This window comes from Lagopus muta, chromosome 10, assembly GCF_023343835.1.
Source record: "Lagopus muta isolate bLagMut1 chromosome 10, bLagMut1 primary, whole genome shotgun sequence".
NCBI lineage: Eukaryota > Metazoa > Chordata > Aves > Galliformes > Phasianidae > Lagopus > Lagopus muta.
In genome coordinates, this window is record NC_064442.1 from 10,446,584 (window position 1) to 10,468,803 (window position 22,220).

The 22,220-nt window shown below is 42.9% G+C and overlaps 1 protein-coding gene and 2 long non-coding RNA genes across 18 annotated transcripts in view; 2 read left to right on the plus strand and 1 right to left on the minus strand.

Moving 5' to 3' along the window:
• The window catches only part of LOC125698415 (uncharacterized), a 124,131-nt gene extending 108,206 nt beyond the window's left edge, over window positions 1-15,925 (plus strand). For both annotated transcript variants that reach the window (XR_007379180.1, XR_007379175.1), the window contains one exon: window positions 15,766-15,925. This is a non-coding gene — a long non-coding RNA (uncharacterized LOC125698415). The remainder of the gene's footprint in view (window positions 1-15,765) is intronic.
• Window positions 5,245-15,404, plus strand: LOC125698416 (uncharacterized). The gene is made up of 3 exons (XR_007379181.1): window positions 5,245-8,880; window positions 11,911-11,992; window positions 12,847-15,404. It is a non-coding gene; the product is annotated as an uncharacterized LOC125698416 (long non-coding RNA).
• Window positions 15,926-17,225: 1,300 nt separating the features above from the next.
• The window catches only part of SEMA6D (semaphorin 6D), a 607,749-nt gene continuing 602,754 nt past the window's right edge, over window positions 17,226-22,220 (minus strand). For 11 of the 15 annotated variants that reach the window (XM_048956669.1, XM_048956670.1, XM_048956671.1 and 8 more), the window contains 2 exons: window positions 21,892-22,059; window positions 17,226-19,767 (listed from right to left, as the gene is read on the minus strand). In XM_048956669.1, coding sequence (XP_048812626.1) covers window positions 18,464-19,767; window positions 21,892-22,059 — 1,472 coding nt within the window. In that variant the 3' untranslated portion in view covers window positions 17,226-18,463. The remainder of the gene's footprint in view (window positions 19,768-21,891; window positions 22,060-22,220) is intronic. The other 4 variants (XM_048956682.1, XM_048956680.1, XM_048956681.1 and 1 more) reach the window with 1 other exon arrangement.

The following is a 22,220-nucleotide window of genomic DNA, read 5'->3' on the forward strand; positions in this document are numbered from 1 at the left end:
TGAAAGACTTACAATACGCATGCATGCAGAAGCTGGATGTCTGTAAGAGTACACATGCATCCACTCAGCAGAAGCCTCTTGAGAATTTTGGCTCACATTACTGGAAACTTTGTGTTTCATGATCCTTGCTCTGAATTTCTTATTTGTATTCCCTATTACCCATGCTGAAAATTGTGTTGCAGAACCAACCTAATGAAGGAGAAGTGACTGCAAATAGTTGCTCTTCAGTGGTGGATTGTGATGAGCAGGCTGGGATTTCAGGGAGCGCTGCTTCTGAAGCCCATTTCTCACAGCATCTTGCTCTCATGGAGCAGCACCATCAGCTGCAGTGAGCTCCTCTCATCTGGACGCTCCTGGCTGGTGAATAACTGTCTCTTCTCCTGCAGCCGTGTCTGCCCATGGGTTTGCTAAGTGCTGAGAAGCATATATTGAAAGTACTCTGGAGGGTTGTTAGTCATGTGGCTGCTCCATTAATTTTCATGGTAGCCCAGCGTACCTTTATATGGTGATGTGGAAAAAAAAGCTCCCTCCGAGTTTTAAATCAGGGGTCATAAAGACCTGGTGTCACTTCTTCGTAAAGGAGAGAGGAATAAATGATTCTTTGGTTCATTTTGAGTTTATTTTACAGTGTGCAAAGACAGTGAGGTTTACGGGATGTAATGTTGAGTCACTTGCTTATTGCTGCAAAACATTGCTTGTAGGCATTTCACAATTTCTTCAGGCATTCTCCGAGACAGAAATGAATATGCTGATGTAACCAAGTAAAGAATGTGTTTGTTCTGAAGTTCCCTGCCATAGGAATTAATGAAGTATTCTTGGGAATTAACTCCAAAAGTGTTAATTTGCTGATCATTTTCACTGGTAACCAGGGATTGACCAAGAGATAGCAAGCACAGTAATCCCAAGTCAATTAGGCCAGCTCTGGAGCAGCTGAAACCACACTGGTTAGCCAGCACTGTTTTCTTCTGCTCCGCTCTCCTGGCTTGTCTGTAACAATGCTGGTAAGTCCAGAGGAACTGTGTACCAGCGGCTCAAGGTCTGACTGTGCACACATGCACAGCTTGCCCTGGGTGCTGCTTAAAATGTCAGGTGTTTCCCTCAGAAGATTGTTTCCCTCCCACATAAAGTCCCAGCTTTACCATGGTTGGATCTCCTTCAAAGAGAGCAGCCATCATATTCCTAACAGACTTTCATCCATATGGTTTCTCTTTTTTTCCACCCCCCACCCTCTGCTTTCACATTCTCTTGTTCTCCCGTTGGCTCTGCAGCTTGCTTGGATGCATTGCTGACTGGAGAGCTCAAGAACAAAGATTCTTTCAAGCCTTCTGTCTGTCATGCTGAATGTGACACTCTAGCTGTGTGCGTTGCATGGGATGGGCGGAGGGCTGTACCTAAGACACTTTCAAGTGTCATGCAGTGCTTCCTGTCCCTACTGGCCAAGGAAGCCCGACATCCTTTTCCTGGTGGGGAACGGAAGAGTTCAGAGACTCGCCTCTGTGGTTTCCTTCCTACCATTAAACAAATTCATCTCTATAGATCAAATCTAATCTTCCGCAGCTAGCCGGCTCTCTTGGTTGTGCTCTTTGCTGATCTGGTGGTTATTTTTGTTGCTTCTGCGGAGGTCTGCTCTCAGCACACCCAGAGCCAATGCTCCTGACAGGCAGCACAATCCTGGAGTGCCTTGGCAGCCTGCCTGCGTCTGTCCTGTGGGCCCCGGGGGGACTCTTACACGTTCTGCCGCTTACTTTCCTCTTTCCTAGAGATCTAACGCAATTTTGCAAGTAGTCACTTGGAGCCATATTTCCCTCCGCCCTGAAATATTTTTTATTTATTTTTAGTAAATGTTTGTCAGTGTTTCTAACATTGTGCCTCCAGCAACGTGGCCTGGACTGAAGCCACGCAGCAGTCTGACAACCTGTTAGGCGAGTCTCCTATCAATTAGGCTGCAGCTGTCATTGGATCTATTCTCAGCCTCCTTGGTACGTGTTTGCAAATAACAGGGGCTGCTGTTTTGCAGCTCTCCTTTTTTTTTTCTCCATAGCCAGTCAAGAACGTTTTGTCCCTAGAATTCCTCCTGTCTCCTTTGTTTTTGCTTTCTAATCATCTCTACTTTATTATCCTCAGAATATATGCTTATTGAGGCTATCCTCTTTCTTTTCTCATAAGTAAAGTGTTTGCTCTCTATTTTAGATAATGTGCCATACCGGGAAAACCTCCCCCAAGGAAACCAAAAAAGAAACCTCTCACTTAAGGCTACGCCTTGATCCTTCAGATGTTTCCAGGCTTTCTCCAAAGCACCCAGACTACTCCTTACCTGTAGGGAGCTGCAGTTTTTAAAGCCTATTATGCATGGAAGCTCTCCACGGGGGCTGCCTTGTTTCTGCTGATGTTTGAGCTCTGAGGTGATTGTGGGTTTTATTATCAGGTTTGCTACAGCTGGGAAGAGAGTCCCTGACAATGTACAATCTGTTAGAATTCCCCCTTCTACCTTCTACCATTTGCAGTTTTCTCCTATAAAAATAATGAAAATTGCTCTATGACTTTTTCCCAGATGTCGCACACCGTGCGGAGTTACTTGATGCTAATATTTCATTTGCTAATCTATAACGCACAGCCCAGTTTGTACCAGCCAGACTGTACAAGCACTCTTAGACATATCATCTTCTTGTTTTGCATCTATAAGAAATGAGAAATCAGAGTTGGGACATTCAAGCGAAACAGAAGCACCCAGGGCATTTCTTCCTTGTGCTGACTGTGAGATTTGTTCTGATCTTGTGCCCTCATTGCTTTCATAAGGCAGGCTTACACAAAAACAGTGGAAACCATTCCAGTTTCCGTTCAATCCGTACGTCCTCGCAATGTGTCTCCAGCCAGCTTGCAGCTTTGGAGGTAGAGCAAGCCCATCGCAGACAGATTGAAACAGTTAACTTCAACTCATGTTGAATTGGCAGAAGTCCCTAAGTTTTCCTGGTGGGAGAGTAAGGACAAGGCTTTTTTCTATCCTCACTAACCTGCACACAATGCTAGGAGACTGTGTTCTCCTGCAACGTCACGCAGCGTTTGCCCCGCACGAAGCACACCCAGCACCACAGCTGTGCTGGCACACAGGCACATCTTGAAATTTTGCATAAAATCTTCCCCAGACTATTTGTGAGGCCACAGCAATATCAGTCTGTGCTGTATTTTCCAGTGTACAGCGAACCTGCACCAGGAAGGTGCCACTGAGAGCCCAGCACTGGGAAGAATGGTGTTGCAGCACCAAGGTCTGGGGCACCTTGTTGAAGGGGTCTGCAGGGCTGTGAGCAGCTGCTTGGCCCCTGAGCAACAGGTGCTTCTGTGGGCACAATTAGGGGAGCTGAAACAACTGGAAGCCCTAAGTAGGACGTTGCTGGATCGCCTTAGTGGTGCATCAGCACCTTGGATAGACATGGTGCTTTTAAGAACCTCTTGAGAGGTGTCTGCCACAGCCATTCCTTACCAAGGAAAAGGTGTCTCTAAGTCCCATCAGAAGCTGCCACTTCTACTGGCATGTTAGCTCCAAAGGTGTTTTGTGCAATCCTTGTTGGAGCTGCATTCTGCTGAGCTGTGCTGCAGATCTTCAAGCAACCTGAGGCGTTTAATGTTTTATCAAGTACTTAATGAAAAACACATTTCACATGTATATAGCATCCCAAACTGTTCCTGCTCAGCCATCGAGCTTTCAACTCTTGGAAAGTATACACATAGTTAGAATAAGCTGCCATCCTGTAGACAAAGCTTAGCTGGCAAGGAGATGTATTTTATGCAGTATTTATGTTTCCCCAGAAAACAAAGACAAGTAAAATGCTTTACTTGTTAACATCAATTCAGAGGAAGAGCAAACGATGGCACTTGCTATAATCATGTTCAAAGTTCTGAAGATGTCTGCGTGTTTCACCTTTATTTTAAGTGCTCGCTTATAATTTGCTGCTTATGCTTAATAGCGTGTGACTGTTCCTGAGAGTGTAGGATATGACTTTATTTTGAGACTGTGTTTAAGCAGAAAAATTCTCTCTGGATTTTACAGTGACAATACAGAGTGCAGCAGCAGCACTGGGTGGATAGACAGGTGGATAGGAGGGCAGGGATAGAGCAGGCTGGTGTGATGATGATGGTTTCTTTGTCAACTACTGCTGGAATAGTGCTCAGATGTGTGTGATTGCTCTTTGCAATGGCTGCATGTTCATAGACCAACCGTGCATTTGTATCAGAGCCATCAGAATGATTTTAGTCCAGGGTTCCTACCAGAATTATTTATATAAAACGCATTTGAAATTCTATATTGGCCATTTACACGTGAGGATGTCTATTTCAGGAAGCTCTGGAAACAGCCAGGATCTTCAACTGCGCCCTCTCCCAAAGATACAAGATCCTTTTAACATTTAATGATGGCCGTGAAGGTGCTTAAAAATAACTTAGAAGCACAAAGCACATTTGTGTGATCACTGCTGGTGAAAGGACCGGACTAACAGTTGCATTCTTGGATTCTATTTGCATGTTTGGTCCTTCCTTCATTCAGGACCTGAGATCAATTTCCTAGTTCTCCTTGACAAATGAGCTTAGTACTTATCTATTGTCCATATTTACATTATTACATTTAGGAGGTGATTGAATGAATCTGAATTCATCTATGAGAAAAGAACTGTGAAACTTGATGCTGATTGGGTCGTACGAAATGTGTCCTTCTGCATGACTACACATAGCGTTATCTGCTGTGCCATTGCTGAGTATTGAGTCCATTTCAGAATCAAAAGGTCCCTATTTAATGATGAAAATGATTAAGTTCTTTCCGGAGTGATTATGCTTACATATATATTTGTACAGTATTCATCATAACAGCGACTGCATCATTAGTGTTTCGCCACAATTTATTCAATATAAGTAATCAATTAGCTCGATTCTTCTGCATACTGCTAAATGGAACATGAACAGCTCATAATGGGCAGCAGTAAATAGACATTTGTATGTACACAGGTATGCTGTGCAGGGAAGGAGGTGTGCAGGAGGCGAGGCGCTGAGCAGAGCAGCCCTGCATAAAACCAGGCATTCATTTAGAGGAAGAAAAATGTCACCGAAAGCGGCACGATTATTAGCATTACTATGCATGAGGGGTAGTCAAGGAAGATGTTAGAAGAGGAAGAGAGACATTATTCAAGTGTCTGAGAAGACAGACCATCATCAGCAGTGAGATAGAAAAGGCTTCCAAAGGAACAGCATAGCATTTAAACATTAAATTATAAGGGCACTGAAGCTTTAAAAGGTATATTGGAGTTTCTGCATTATTTATTATTTGAGACTGCCTTTCCTCCAAATATTTGATTTTTTTTCCATTCATTCAGAACTGAAAAGTCCTTCCCACACTTCTCAACTTCCTGAGGCTTCTGTGGATGAGGAGCCAGCTCTAAATTTTGAGATATGATTTACTCTAAGCAGACATTGATTACCTGTAACGCTGCAGTGGGTTGGAGCTGCTTGTTTGAAAGGCTGGGGGTGAGAAGGATTTGGCTGTCATTCTTCCTGGGCTGGGAAAAAGTTGAGTATTCATTATTATTATGTAGCTGTATTGCCCCCATACCTGCTACTGCAGGCACTAACAGGATTTCACAGTGCTAGGCGCTGTCCTTTCTCTAGCACAATTTAAGGCCTTGTGGACACTTTTTTCCACCCTAGTTATTCAGGCAAGGCTGCTATGACAGTGCAGTCACTCTGCAGAAGCTTACACAAGGAAAAAGCTTGCAAAAAATATAGCTTGTATCACTTGCCTGAGCGAAAGAAGCTGTATTGGCAAAAATAAACTTCTTTTCCCCCCTTTTGCTCATATTACAGCTGTATCTACATTAGGGCTTTTGCTGGCATAGCTGAAAAAAAATCACACTCCTAGCTGACAGGAATATGCTGTCAATTTTTTTAAATAGATGAGTCTGAAGTATTTCCACATGACGGAGCCGTGTGTATTTGTTTGTGTGGAGACGGGGGAGGGGAGAATCTGTTTTAAAATAGAAGTTTCTAAAATTGATTTGCAGAGATCCCCTTAAAATGACAAGCATTGCCCTGCCAGCAGCTTCCTGCCTCCCTGCTCTCCTCTTGTAGGCTCCCAGACCCCAGCTCTGTGTGCTCCTTGCTTCCCTCCCATCTGCCCCACATGCCAGCACGTCCTGCCCAGAATTTTCACTTGCCTTCCCTTCTCCTGCCTCGGTTCTCCCCTGGCAGCATCCCACCTCATATGTGCTTCTTTCCTTGTCCAGACACCTGCACTGCAGCTCCCATCCGTTCCCTCTGCCACCAAGGGCCAATGTTCTCCCTGAAGTGTGGGTTTCTTTCCTTCCCCTTCAACTGCTGCTTCCATGGTCACTGCTGGGAGCAAGGGCTCGAGGTCTGCCTACAAACAGAAGTCCTCCATATGCTCTGTGCCATTGCAAAATACTTTATTTCTGGCAGTGAAACTGCACATCAAGTCAGAAAGCAGAGGCATTTCCATTTCAAATGGGGAGGCAGAGCCTTTCCAGAGCATCTGGAAAATATTTGGCAAAGGACACAGAGCTGTGATAAAATTACAGACATGAAGGGTCGATTCTGCTGCTACTTGTTTTCACCAGTCACTGATGTTCACCTCCTTCCATCAGCTCAGACCGGTTATGGAGCCCAAGCACCATAGGAAGATATCTCATATGTGCTGCTTCCCGCAGAAGGTGTTAATCCTAGAGCTGCTGTGAGCTTTCTGAGTCACCTTTGGGTTAAGGCAGGGACTGCTTTTGTGCCTCAGAGTCTTTATCTATAAAATGAAACTTCCCCGTCACGAGGCATGAACTTCAATTTGATTGAACTGAAACAGGACTGAGGTCTTTGGGCGGTTCTATTGAACGGCAAGGAGTGGGGACTTGGTGGTCCTGGGATGGCTCACAGCCTTCCTTGAAATTGAACGCTGAGCCACCTGCACACAGTGTGAGGCAGTGGAGTGTTGGGGCAGGCTCCTGAGCAGGCGATAGAACACCTTCAGTCACTCACATGTCTGTGTGCAGCCAGCACCCCAGGGTCCTTACTGGTGGTTGTCTGTAGCCCGCAGGTTTTACACCTGGTAATGAAGCACCTATAGGAATTTTGGAATAGCACTGTCAGAGGACTTGTTTTATTTTCTCTGAATATGACAGGTTAAGCATTTAAATAGTAACCCTCCACACATTGGTATCAATTATTTGTTCAGAGTTTAAACTGACATTTAGTAAGTATGCTAATTGATACGGCACTAACTTACTATAGGTATCTTCCTAAGTGCCAATTATCTGCCTCAACATTCCCCACAATTGAAGTTTGTTAGTAAGAAGCTAATTACTCTAGTTTATTGCTGATGGAATTACATGAAGAGTAGAATTTGCTCTTACATACTTATTAGACCTCAATAAGTGATCCTTAGCAGTCTGTTGCTATTCAATTAACAAGTAATAACTTCCTTAATGAATGTAATTGAAATGCTTATTTCAGTTGGGCACCTAATATAAAATGCTTCAGTCGGAGAGCTTTTCTGCATGCCAGTCTTGTTTACCTAACAGGAACAAAATGGGGCCACCAAGAAGCTCTGAGACGGTGATGAGAACCCAAGTGCTGGTAAATCCCTTACATGACCAGATGTCATTTACCAGGTGATTTCTGTTCTGCAGAAATGTCATGGGAATCAGCTGAAACTCTTCTCTCTGAGGATTTAAATCCATGGGGAGGATTCTGTGATGTGAAGCTCTTCTTGCACATTAGCTGTGCCTTCTGCGATGGCTGTACAGCTGCTTGCTGCTCCACTGGGAGCGGTGCAGCTCAGCTCTGGTGTGCTGCTGCAGGTGCTTTGTCATTAAAAACTCACTCCTCTTTGCTAGGACTGTGCACGTTTGGCTTAAGAGATTGGGGGAAATGTGATGGTGGCTCTGTGGAGATGTTTCTGGTGAGAGTGGCCCAAGGCTGTGGGCTGCATGTGCTGTAGCTGGTGGGCTGCTAGACTGGGGGTTTTACAGACTAGGGAACGATAATGTGCTTTGTCTGTTTATGGGATGGGAAGACCCAGCAGTGTTTGGTGTCTGAGGCTATTTTTGGTTTTGTGATTAAAACTATGGCTTTTTCTGTAATGAGAATTTAACACACAGGACTTGTATTTAGGGCCAAGTGCCAGGAAATCTTCTCAAGCAACACTAATTATACCATTTGGCAACATTAGTGTATGGGCAGTAACCTTTTCTCAGGAATTTTTAGCAGATAGATTTAGTGTCAAAAAAACCCATGTAATAGCTTCTGCAGTCTATCACGTTTGTTACCAACTTTTTAATGTATGCCTTCTACTCATAGAATTGAAAGACCTTATTGATCTCTTAGCAGCTGAGCTGATTATTGGGTTAAGATAGAGACTTCCTGAAAGAGGCCAAGAGAAATTATTCATTTAACATGTTCTGATTTTAGTAAACTTCCATTTAAACTCTAAAGTTAATTAAATATATATATATATTGCCAATTGGCTCACATAAATTTATTAAATTCGGCAGAAACAGAGTGCAGACTGGTGCATTTCATATCAACTTTTGTAATATTCTTGGGGAAAAAATCCACATTGACTTATTAAGTTCCATACAAACACAGGTAAGAACTTTGCTGTGAGAGTGAGTGCAGCAGAAATTGTAAGTTACAGCTTGAACCAGTGATTGAGCACCTGGTGGGAAGGCAGGGCCAACTCAGGGGAGCTCAGGTGCATGCAATGCAATGCAATGCAATGCATCTGAGTGACTGGAAGGGATGCAGATCCACCCCCTCCCAGACCTCATTTAAGGGTTGGCAGTGGAGGCAAGGGGTATCTCATGGAGGTCCCTGTGTACCTGAGGCCTTCTGAAGGTAAGCTGTTTTTCTTCCTTTGTTTCTTGTCCATAGCTGCTGCATTTGGGCTTGTTCTCATTTGCTACAGTCTAGGATTGTGCTGCTCTGCTACTGTCACTGTACTTTCTATCACATTATAGCATTACAATAAGAGAGCACTGGTTGCTCAGAGAGGTGGTGGAGCCTCCTTCTCTGGAGTTATTCAGTACCTATCTGGACATGTTTCTGTGTGACCTGACCTATTGTAGGGAACCTGCTTAACAGGAGTTTGGACTTGGTGATCTCCAGAGGTCCCTTCCAACCCCTGCGGTTCTGTGATGAGTATTCCAGAATTGCTTTATTGAAGTACACTAGCTAAAACAGCAAAGCAATCCAACTAGGAAAATAAAACCCCCAAATGAAAACACATTCTGCAACTTCGGCGGTTCAGAAATACTTGTGTCAGGTATTGTGGATTTAAAGGTCTGAGGTAATTGGTTGGAACCCTGTTTTCATCCCAAGGTTTTAGCTGGCTGGCATTTGTGGCGTCTTCAGGTTGGAATTAGGGGCATGCCGTCCAGAGGTGCCATGGTTCTTCCCTGTGCCTACACATCACAGCTGGTGTCTTTGTTAATATCTGAACAGAGTGAGGATTAAAGGCACCTAACAGCTGAGAGGATTTTCAGAGGCATGAGTGGCATTCAGACATATATCTCATGTCAGTTGCTACTGGTTCTCCAGACTTGCTTCCATGTTCCTGGTTCAGTGTGGGACTTTCTTCCCACTGCTCTGCCTGGCCCTACAGTGGCCAAGCTATTTATGGGTATTTGATGGGTGTCTGGGAGAAACGTTCAGAGTTGCAAATGTGAACATCCAAGTGACATCCATAGGATGGAGGAGCCTGTGCTAGATTGGAAAGAGCTAATCAAACCATCCCCAGGGAAGTCTGTCTTGTGATTCCTGCTGATGGGCTTGGAGGTGAGATCAGGTGACACAAGGAAGGCAAACTGAATCACAAGGTTGGAAACGACCTGCAAGATCATCTAGTCCAACCACCCTCCCATTCCTATTAGTACCACTCTAAACCATATCTCGTAGCTCCTCATCCAGATGCCTCTTGAACACTGTCAGGGACGGCGACTCCACCACCTCCCTGGGCAGCCATTCCAGTGCCTGACCACCCTCCGAGAGAAAAAGTTTCTCCTAATGTCCAACCTAAACCTCCTCTGGTACAACTTCTGACCATTTCCTTGGGTCCTACTATTAGCCTGGGAGAAGAGGCCAGACCCTTTTGCACCACAACCTCCCTTCAGGAAGTTGTACAGTGCAATGAGGTCTCCCCTGAGCCTCCTCTTCTCCAGACTGAACAATCCAGCTCCCTCAGCTGCTCCTCATAGGATTTGTGCTCCAGAGCCTTCGCCAGTTTCGTTGGTCCAAACTGTTTGGAGTGGGGCTCCTCTGCCCCTGGTTTGACCTTGGATGTGAAGCAGAAAGGAGTGGGGTTAAAACATCCAAGGAAGCAGCAGAGAGGGGAGAAGGCTTCATTGGCAGGAGTTTATGAAAAACAAATGAGCAGTAAAATATCAAAATGAGGCTTCAAGGCAGGTTAGTTATGATCCTGGGCAGGACAAGTGAAACTGTTTTAGAGAGCACAGGGAGGACTATTAAAAAAAAAATGCAGTATTGGATTTAGAAACTGCTGACACTGTTAACTGTGTGGCACTTGTGCAAGTTAATGTTAGAAGCCAACATCATAAAACTGTCCGTTCTGTCAACCAGTTTCAGGGCAGATATTTACTCCTCCCTCGTCAAACTGAGATGACAGGTTTCTAAGTGGTTGTAGTCTGAAATGTGGCAAAAAGTGTATTTTTGGCAACTGATCTTAGTTTGTGTCCTGCATGATACTCTGTCTCCTGGTTTGGAATACCTGATGCATTTAGAGCTTGCTGTGGGCCATCCCCTCCCTCAGATAACGGGGATAAATTCTGGCTGGAGGTGTAGTCCTCATGGAAGTGGAAATGCAGCCTCTTCCCAAGCACTGCAGTTAAACTGAAGTAGCAGGAATCAGCAAGGAACACTTGTAATATGGAACAGATCAATGTAGTAAAATTTCATTTGCAAGTGCTTTCTGAGCTGCCCATCCAGCAGTGAAGCTGCTCTGAAATACCACGTGACTTTCTCTCACCATGCTGCACGCTGTGTAACCTCACCTTTCATCTCCCTGTCACTTCAGATGAAAGACTTGTATGGAGAGGGGTGTGTTGTGTGTTAGGATCTGCCCATGTCCTCCAGGATCTGAACGGCAAAGGGCTGTTTGAGATATGCACTCCACGCATGTCAGAGAGAAGTGCTGCAATAAAAATGGTAGTTGGCTATGCAAACTCATCTTAGTCTGGGGAGAAGGAAGCCTTCACCTTTATGTGAGATCTGCTTAATCTGGAAGCTCTTTTAGGAAGGATTTTAAGGATGAGTAATCATTTTTACTGTCTTTCAGCTCCGGTTCTCAGTTCTGCTCAGTGATTTCCTGAATCACTGAAAAGATTTCCTTCAGTAGATTTTGATATCTTGATGCTCTTTACCTGGGCTGTTATAAATGGAAGTGAAAAACTCTGTAAAATGTCTGCTTCTGCCTCCATTACTGTGATCTGCTGCCCACAGGCTGGTAACAATATGCTCAGGGAGCACAATGCCTGAGAGCTCAGTGTCTGGAGCCTAATGCCATGGTTCAGTGTAATACATGGTGAACTTTCCCAGCAAATTTAGCACCAGGAAAACATACAACCACACCTGTGGTTCAGAGATGTTGCCATCCCTGTACGTGCAAAAAGTTGGCTGGCCTAAGCAAGTTTGCCCAGCTGCTATTGCAGAACTTGCTGGAGTTCCCTATGAAAAGCAGGAAAAACAGGCCACTCACACATGGGCATTTTTCTTACTCTGAAGCCCTTGTCTCCTTATCCATCACTCATGAATAGAGCTGGTGATGGGATTCTGCCAAAGAATCACAGCATTGTAGTTGTCAGAAGGGACCTCTGGAGGTTCCCTGCTAAGGAAAGTCCTGTCCTTTTACAGGAAATGACTTCCTGCAGGTGTGCACCCATCCTGCTGTGGCCTTGCTCACATTTGCTTCCTGGGAACATCTAAGTGATTAAAGGTGAGGGCCTGGCCCCATGCAGCTCTGCCATTGCATTTGATGGAGACAGTATTTCACCTGTGCTAGCAGTGGCAGAGACTGAATGTGAGAGCTGCACGCACCAGCCTTCACAGAAATCAATTCTCACACACAGCATTAATATTGGCAGTGCTTCTCACTCACCTAATCGTTGGCCAGGCACAATAACCTGTGACTAATAGCCGTTCATGGTTATACAGCATGGGCTGATTATAAAAATTTGTCATTAGTCCGTAACAAAAAAATCTCAAGCTGTTAATTGACCAATATGTATTCCAGAGGAAATGGGAGTAATCACATGGATATTCATTGCACAGAAAGGGAAGCACAGCTAGCATGTGCATTGCTTTTATGATTCATCTGCTCTGGTCTACTTCTGATTATTATTTTTTTTTTCCTCATGTGGGACCAGCATTGTAAATCAAAGAGTTGAGAAATAAGGCTGTGCTTAAAGTGACCCACATTAAAAGCCAATTGCCACTTTTTCTCTTACTAGGCAGCCGTCCATTTTTGTGCAGGAATAGACACATGCTGATGGCTGTCAGACAGCTACAGAAGCAAACCAGTTAGCTCATGGTCTGCCTTTGCCAATGGCAAGGTCAGCTACTGGAAAAAGTTACAGAACAGCTTTTACAGCCAGGTATGATCCTACAGAAGAGCTTTCATAAAGAACTGGCATTCTTTGCTCATTTTCTTTCAAGTTGGAGGGACTCTTCCTTGGAAAAACAGCCTGTGACTCACAAAACAAGGACAGCGAGATCTGTGGGGGTTAGAGTATTTATTTACTTATTTACCATTCAGGTTTCCCTGATGTAAGCTTCTTTTTCTGTTGACAGATGGGACCATTCATACCAATGGTCAGGACAGGCTATCCATGTGGTAGATTTTCTTCTGCTTTCATTCCCCTGCAGTATTTCAGCAGCTGGAGCCTCACAGGAGCTATCACTCTCTGGCTGATGTCGAGGACAGAGGCACCAGTCTGGCAGAGAGGTCTCGCCATCCCTGCTGGGGTCCAAGGAATTTGCAGATGTTACCTAAATGTGGGCACCCCATGGCATCCCTGCTGTGGTCAGTGGCTTTCACTGCTTGGATTTAGTTATGGTTTTAAAAAGCAGAGCTTGGAAAAGTTGTTTGTGACTGTAGGAAAAAAATCCCAAGAAAGCAGACCATAAATCAGGTCATCGGATGAATTCAGAATGCACTAATAAAATCAGAGCTTCCAATAAATTTCATTTCGGGCAGAGCAGAAACATTTTCTTGGTTGAGAGTTCAGGATAGATGATAATTTCAGATGTGTGTCTGGCCAGTGCAGTATGTCTACAAAGTGTTTGCAGGCAAACAGCAGCGGCTGGTATGGAGTCAGGCCCTCACAGCAGCTGCATTTTAGTATGACTGAATAAAAATATGAGTATCTATAGCTCTCTGAGCTGAACCTAATTAAATATTTAATGTTTTTTTCCTCCCAAATCCTTTGGTTTCTTGCTCTTTCGTACTGCGCTGCGATGACATTTGAACAACAAATGCAGCCTTGGTAGGTGGGTCTCCTGGTACTGCTTTTTATATGAGAAGCTTGCACTTCCCAGCTGAAGTCCAGCTGCTGCATTTATGACGGTATTTTGTCCTGATCAATTTTTAAAAAACATTTTCCTATCTATGAAATTAATGGGTGCCTGGAGAAATAGCAGCTCCTCCCCATTCCTGCCAATACTAACCTTCCCCAGACAGGAAGAGACTTCTCTTTCCCTTTATTTACCTGCAAGATATCCTCACTAGTGCTCAGAATCACAAAAGGAGAGGAAAAATAATAAAACCTCAGTACGTGGAAAGTGTTACCAACAGAACAACTGTGCCTACTGCAGCTAGGCTCTGCCTTTCCAGGCTCCATTACACTGACTAAGCCCTGCATAATCTTCCAGGGGTCGCAGAGTGAGCCATTAGCAAGACAGCACTAAGACAGAGGCATCCTGAATTTTGTAACTGCACTGATTACTTTAAGACCCCAATTTGAAGGGCCATAGGTCTGAGCTGGCAGCACAGTCATACAGATAGCTACTTACAGCCTTACAAATTGGTTTTCCTGCAATCATCATCTTGCTACTGTGTGCTGGCAGTGTGTTTTTGTTATGTTTTGTCTTTTTCACTGCTGCTGACAATTATGTTGTGATTGGCTGCAAAACGATGAAGGAAGTCTGAGAGGAGAGGGGCCTCACCCTGTCCTGGTGCTCCTGCATCAGACTGTGCTGCTGCACCGTCAGCCTTCTCGTATGTTTCCTCCCTCTCTCAGCAATGCTTTTCCATATGTGTGAATGCACCCAGGAGGGTGTACTGGGTTGCTGGGTGCCTGGCACCGTGTCATGTGGGTTATGAAGGCTGCTTCAGTGGGCATCAAAATGAATGGTTGTATTTCATTCTCTCTGTGCTAGATGGACTCTTCATGTGCACTATCTGTAATGTCTCATACCCCAACTCTCAAAGGCTGATAATCACTCAGGTGGATGGACTTCAAAAGGCAGTGCCCCTCCATAGAGAACACCTCTGGCTGTTCTGGCTGACACCTTCTTACCACAGCTGTAGTAGAAAAGCTGCACAGGGCACAAGTTAATAAAAAGAAATATTTGTTCCTGTACTGGAAAAATACACATTATGCTTCATATTTTGGGATTTTTATTTTTATTTTAGCACTGTTTCCTTTCCCTTTAATTTTTTCTTCCCAGTAAGATGGAACCAGGTGTCATTGTATTGTTCTAACATGCACAGTAACTTCGGATGATTAATACTGTGACACCATAATCTCATAAGAAATAATTTTTATCCATTATCTAAAATCAGCTTTTAATTAAAAGAATATTTCATATTTATACTGTGATACTAAATGACCCTGATTATTTTAAAATTATCTGTGCTGTTGGCACATCCTAAGTGTAGAGCATGCATCTTTCTGTTGGGCTTTATTGTCTGCCTGAAAGGTGAATTTCAAGTACCAAGCATTACTAAGTAAGTAGGAATGTCCTTCTATGTGTAGGTTTGTAATTAATTTGCCAAGAATGATCTCTATCTTCTTGTAGCCTATATTTCAGGAGGAAAAAAACATCCTGTTTCAAAACTTTTCCATAATTGAATCATAGAATGGCCTGGGTTGAAAAGGACCTCAGAGCTCATCCAGTTCCAACCCCCTGCTGTGGCAGGGTTGCCAACCAGCAGCCCAGGCTGCCCAGAGCCACATCCAGCCTGGCTTGAATGCCTCCAGGGATGGGGCATCCACAGCCTCCTTGGGCAACCTGTTCCAGTGCATCACCACCCTCTGTGTGAAAAAATTCCTCCTAATATTTAATCTAAACCTCCCCTGTCTCAATTTAAAACCATTCCCCCTTTCCTATCACTGTCCACCCTTGTAAACAGTCATTCCCCTTCCTGTTTATAGGCTCCCTTCAAGTTTTGCAAGGCTGCAATGAGGTCTCCCTGGAACCTTCTCTTCCCCCATGCTAAACAATCCATCAACCTTTCCTTGCATGAGAGGTGCTCCAGTCCTCTGATCATCTTGGTGGCCCTCCTCTGGAGCTGCCCCAAGAGCTCCACTGCAGTTGGAGCTGATAGGTAACAGAGCTCAACTTGGATTAAGCTCCAATGGAGGAGCTTCGTGTGGAGGTATGTTATGTAGTTTTCAGACTGAATGCATCTGGTTGGTGTGGCTATGCTGACTGCACTACACTCTCTCAATACATGCTAGTTACTGTGATGTTTTGTATTTCACTCAGGATGCTGACAGTTGTCTGCATAACTTCAAGAACCTGTGTGTGGACATGCAGCTGCACTGAAAATGGCAGTACACCTGTGTTTGTCATCACCACCTGCTGCAAGCTGTCTGATGCCCTGTAATGCTGATGAGGGGATGTCTTTCTGCCTTCCTCACCAAAGGCAAGCATATTTCTATTAAAATTCCAACAAGTGTACCTAAAACCCACCTTAACAGCAATGAATTTACACATTTGGTACATTGGAATATTTTATTTTCACTTTACATGCGGTGTTAAAAACCCAAAGAACGTATTATTTACACATCCACAATACAAGTTTACAAGATATCTATACATGTTAAAGTACTCTATAGTATAGAGCAGCTTCATTTAAGGGTTACTTTTTTATGCCGTACCATTAAAAAAGATACAATCTGCATTTACCTTTGCACAAATGGATAAAGCATCTTTTATTATTAAATTAACAGAATGAAGACTAGGTTGAATGTTAGAAATTTCAACATAAATACTGAGAGAACTCACATTACCATCTACAAGGCAGCACAATGTTACAGGAGGTTATCAGGGTTCACATACATTTATCTTTCGATTTCACACAAGTCTTTATTAATTAATATTTGTAGAGTGAATTCAGATCAGTTTTTGTCTCTTGACAACCAAGTATATTTTTATGTTATTAATCTGTAGTGTTTTAGTTGCAAGACATAAGTGTTTAGGAAGAGAGATCATTGATTTTTTGGATCCAGAGGTCTCAGGAAATAAATGTCCCTTACAGCCTTGCAAGAAAAAATGACTACTGCTGTCCTTTATTCTTTGTTCTGTAAAAGAGATCCAGTTTTCAGTGACTAACCTTTTCTCCCCTTCGAACACATAACATAAATCTCCACCATCTCTGAAACCCGTTGCAGTTATTTGTCCTGCTAATTCATTCCTCTGCCATGGTTATTTCTATACTTATGTTCAATAAACAATGTGGTAGTGTGTAGTTTGCAAGCTAAAATAGCCATCTGTGTTGAACATCAGCTGCAAGTGGATACTGTAAAACCTACTAAATAGCTTACACAACTTTAGCAGGTGTTCCATTACCCTAGAAACCTCATTTGATTTCACATTATAACTGTTTGATCCTTCGGAGAGCTGGAGTGGAATGTTTATCATGGCAAGGTGATTTAATGCTGCTGTCTTCTTGGATTGTAGGCTGCCTTTAGTTATTGTTAATTATCCTTGCTTATTATCTTTATTTATTTTTTTTTTTTTTGGGGGGGGGTGCTGTTGAGAGGTTTTACAACTGGCACTCAGGAGATATGTGCTATAGTGAGAACACTTGACAGTTTTTTTTTTTTGTTTTTTTTTGTTTTTTTTTTAGTACTTTTATCATTTGCATGAATAAGGCACAAAATGCACAGATTCAGGTAAACTCACACATAATATTTACAGAATATTGTCATTACCTGCATGACTTTGGAAAAAAAAAAAACAACAACCTTACATTAAACAACAAAAACAAATTGATTGCACTACTGTTGATTTTTCACAGACTGCTTCTGCCAGGCCAATTAATGTGTCTGTCTTTTTTTTTTCTTCACTGACAAGAGTCTATCAGACTACAGGGCATCTTTAAATGCAACAAACGTGTAACCTTCTCCAGTTAAGCAGGCTTTTGCCAAATGAATTGTTACTAGCTGCCCTCAATGAGAAGTACAGGGGCTCAGGTTCACAGTGGCCAGGTATTGGATGGAGGCAATGTGGAAACACAGCTGAACTCCCCCATCCCAGCCCAAACGACTAGGTTTGAAATGTACAGCTCTGAATCGATAGCAGCATAACAGAGTTATGGAGAATTAAAGGTATCTGCACTCTTTTTGCTGGGTGAACACTTCATCAAGGCTGTCATGCAGAAGGCTGGCGGCAATGCACTGTTCTTCCTTGGCTGTTGCCAAACTGAACCCAATGGGCTGCAGAAGGCAGAGTCATCTGTTTGTTCAGTCATGCTCAATGTAAACAATTCCATAGCATAAAAGATGCAATGGGAATCTAAGCACATCCTAGTGTGTACAGTACACACATACACCCACACACACGCACAGCTTTATCTGTGGCACAAACAAAATGCCACACACAAGGAGAAAAAAGAAATAAAAATAAATGCTACAGTTGGGCCAGAGACTGAATTCCAGCAAATTGATTATTAACCCAGATAGTCATTGAGACATTACCATTTTCTGACATTTGTGCAAGAGGCAAGGTGAATGCATACATATTAAAATGTTCACATTTAATGGGAAGGACCACGCTTAATGGCAGTCTAAAATGGAACCCATTTTTCAAGTATTTGCTTACAGATTTCTTTTCCCAAGAACTTTTTTTTTGTTGTTTGTTTGCTTTTTTAGCTATTCAGAACAGTAAAGTAGCCCCCACCCCATTGTGCTACATGTCTCCTTAGCTCCAAACAAAAGAAATGTAATGACCAGCACTTTCCTTTGTTTTGTTTTTCTTTTTTCATTTGCTCTCAGCAAGTACACAAAGTCTTGCTGTAGCTACCTGTGGCAAGACACAGATGTTGCTGAAGTAAAGACAGTTTCTTTGGCCACTTTGTTCTCTATAATTACAAGCAAGTCTCTGTCTTATGTGTCTACCACAACATCATCTCACAACCTGTACAGGTCAATGCCACGCTCATTTTTAGGACAGATGCGTCCTAGTAACTGTATTTGTTCAGTGGTCTGACTGATGTTGTTTGAGGAACAAATGAGGGTTTTGGTGGCACATCAGGTTTTAACGAGGGTGTCCTCTTTATTCCTGTACGAGGAAGAGTGCCATTGCTTGTGTAACTGCTTTGCCTGGACAAGGAAGGCTGGAGGTGAACGCTGACAGGCGTTCCTTGCATGTAGTCCATCTTTGTGCCTGCTGTGGGAGTCACATAACCCCCCCGATTAATACTGGGCTGTCTGGATAACAAAACACCATTTGGTGAGTTTAAGTTTTTAGGAAGGGCAGATATTGAATGCCTTTGTGAAGAATTTTTGTGATAACCTCTCTGCCTTTCCAAAGAGGTCATCGGTACTGCAGGTGTGGTGGGAACGTCCACTCGTTTTGTGGGGCTGTTTCTCGGAAGAGTTGATGGTGGAGAGTATAAAGATGCCTCCCTGTTGGGAACTTTAGGTGGGATCTCAGACATATTTCCCATTGGATCCAGCATTAAAGTCTGGTGGGCCACTTGAATATCTCCCATAATTGCTTTTGGATTACTAGTAGTTTCATTTAAGTGCTTCAGAAAATCATTCAGGGTGTTCCTGGAATCAACAGACCTCCTGTGGTCTCTTTTGCTGGATGGTTTTGTAAGTGGATGATCAATATGTTGCATCTTCTTGTCTGCCTTGTGCGCATTAGAATTTGAGAAAGACGTGTTGTAATCATGAGTAGCATTGGGAAGAACGATAGCACTAGGGATATGTCCATGACTCAGAGGAGAGTGAGGTGGAGGACTGGAAGGAAAAAACTGAGGGCTTTTTAGTGGGGTTTCCTTTCGTGAAGCATTGAGATTACTGTGTGCTTTGTCCGACTGACTTTTCATGGCTTGCAGAGTCTTTTGCTGAAGAACTGGTGTGGATTCAGGAGTGGGAAGCGCAGCTAATTCCGGAGGCTGGCCCCTGTGGTCCATCATCATGGACTTCATATCACCATTTGGTGGCAATTCCTTTCTGCTGGTCAGCAGGTTGGTGTAGAGTTTGGGCGAATCAATGTTTTGTTGGTACTCCTTGACAGGACTATCAAAAAGCCCGTTCAGTTTAGCAAAGCTCCCGCTGGAGTCCGTACAGGACTGAGCAGATTCTGCATCTTTGTGTATTTTCCTGGATTTCCGTACAAACACATCCCGATAACAGTACACGGCCACTCCCGCAATAAAGGCTCCCAGGACAAAAGCAGCAAAGACACAAGTGATTAGGACATTCATGTGTACCATTTGGTTGGACTCTCCCGATTGCACTTCCCACCTTACACCTGCAAGAGACATGCAGCGTATCATAAATTTACACATACATACTTAAAACTGATCTATTTCAGAAGTAGTTAGCCTGCCTTGCACAAGGACAGCAGTGGCCTTAAGTTTTTGAGCGCTCTGTGCCCCCTGTTCTCTGCAATCTCTGCAATCCAGAGCACTGCTGCATGCTAATAATTTTATAAATAAAAAGGACCGAGTTGGCATTGATCAGCTCTATTTAGACTGTCTACTTTCTTTGGACAAGTTCTGATGTTTGTCAGAGCTTCACTCCTTATACTATGTTCAGTTGTACATTCTATGCTATCTCTTTAGCCTGTCCTTAAATTTCCTTTAAGGCTTACAAATAAGGGGCCTGAATGCTATTAACATTAACGATTTGTGCTGGAAAATTGAGGTTAGAAGGTGCTACTGGGCCAGACAGCAATTAATAACTCATAGATGGATTTCTCTCTCAATTTTCTGCCCAACTCATAAATCAGTATCAAAAGAGAGACAGGATTATGCAAATGTTACATAGAACTGTATAACTTACATAGTGCATTGTTAAAACCACATCAATATAATATGGTGCAAAACTTGTAAACTAATCCATCTGCAGCTCACTAGCCTTGGAATGGCACAGTTTGATAAGGTAAGCATACAATTTTTTAAGTTAAAGATTACAGCATTCTATTAAAGCACAAGTTTTCCTTTCTACTTATAGTCAATAACAAAAAAGAATACTTGCATAATATAGGAAAAAACCACACCTTGCAAGGTTAAGTTACTATACAGTGTTAAAATCTAGAAAACTTTTTGTTTAGACAAAAGTTGAGTACTGGATTAGTTTGTGATTCACGTATTAACCAGCTCCCTTTGTTTCTTGAGATTTTTTATAGCAACCACAGACATCTTGCAGCTAAGATAATGTTAGTTCTTAATGGAAGTAATTCTGTTAACTGTCCCAAAGGACGTTCACACAAAAGAGCAAGACTGAAGCTACAGATTCATTTTTGTTAGAGGCAAGGCCTTTGAACATTGTTAACTTTCAGGGCTATAGATTTTAATGGTACAGTGCAGAAGAAGAACATGAGTAAAGTTCATTAATAGCTATGACACAAAATGTGATTCAGAACCAAGAGCAAATGATAACAAAAAAACTTAAAGCAAAATGGAAAATAACTGCAACAAATTAAAATGACAAATGCACTGCTATAATGGCTGATAGGAAACCTGATATGTTTTGGTGAATGGTAATAAAAATAGAAATGTTTTTTGGCTAGAGAGATTTTTCAGAATACAGAATTGTGCAAACATGCCTGTCACCCTGCTATTCTGTGCACTGATGAAGACTTAAGTTTTCTTTATGGGGTTGGAAGCTTCTTGAGTCTTTGATTGACTGCAATAGTCCTGCTGAATTGAAATCTTTGTTGCCATAAGAGCCTAATCAAAGCTTCACTTAGCTGAAAGAACAGCTACAGAAAGATGAATTACATGCGGTACATGTTTCTTTCTGTGTTCAGATTAAAAACTGTGTCTGTGTCTCCATGTACTGAGGAGATCATTTGTAATTGGATCCTCATATCCAGAGAATGGGAAATTCAGTACATCCTTACTCAGATCTGACCACGTTTTCACAAAAGTGCTGCAGGCAGAAGTAGTTTGGGATGTGCTCCACTTAAAACATGAATCTGTCATGGAGCTGAGTTTTGCCTCGGTTCCTCCCCTACTCATCAGCCCCCCCCAAAAATCAAAAACAAAAGCAAAACAACAAGAAAATTCAGCTCTTGTAAGCAACTGCTCACAAGGACTAATATTCTTTTCCAAACTGGACTCCTTTGAAAACCACCACCAGAGGTGCAGATAGGTTTTTTTTTTTTTAGTGCATCCACTGATTTTATGGGAGTTTTGGAGCACCCCAACACTGAGATGCTGAGCATCTGCATGTCCCCATTATAAGCTCTAAGCAGCACTCTGTATGCTGGTTAAAGAGGTATGAGAATCATGATTGCACTGTCTGCATATTCACAGGAAATGGGTATGAAGTATAGCCCAACAATCATGGCTGTCACGTTTAAACCTTAGAAATGCTGAGACTATCAGGTTTCCATTCAGCTGCAATGTATTCCCTGGTAAGGCCTTACCCTTTGGGACACCTGATAATGGATCAGAATAATCAGAAGTGTTTGGGTCATCTTGAACTACAAATTTCCGAGAGCCAGTCACTTTAGGTTTCCAGGAACCAATCACTCTAGGTGATATAACTGGGATACTTGCCATTGTGGTAATGGAAGCTGAGGAGAACTTCATGTCTGTGGTGGCAAACAGATTTTATTAATGTGTATTACAGTCAGGCTTTCCTCACTGTTTCACGGTATTTCTAAGCTATAGCTGCAGACAGCTTTTAAAGGGAGGTTACTTGACAGAGCAAAATGCAGCCCACGGAAGTACAGAGGGCTGATTAAAATCAATT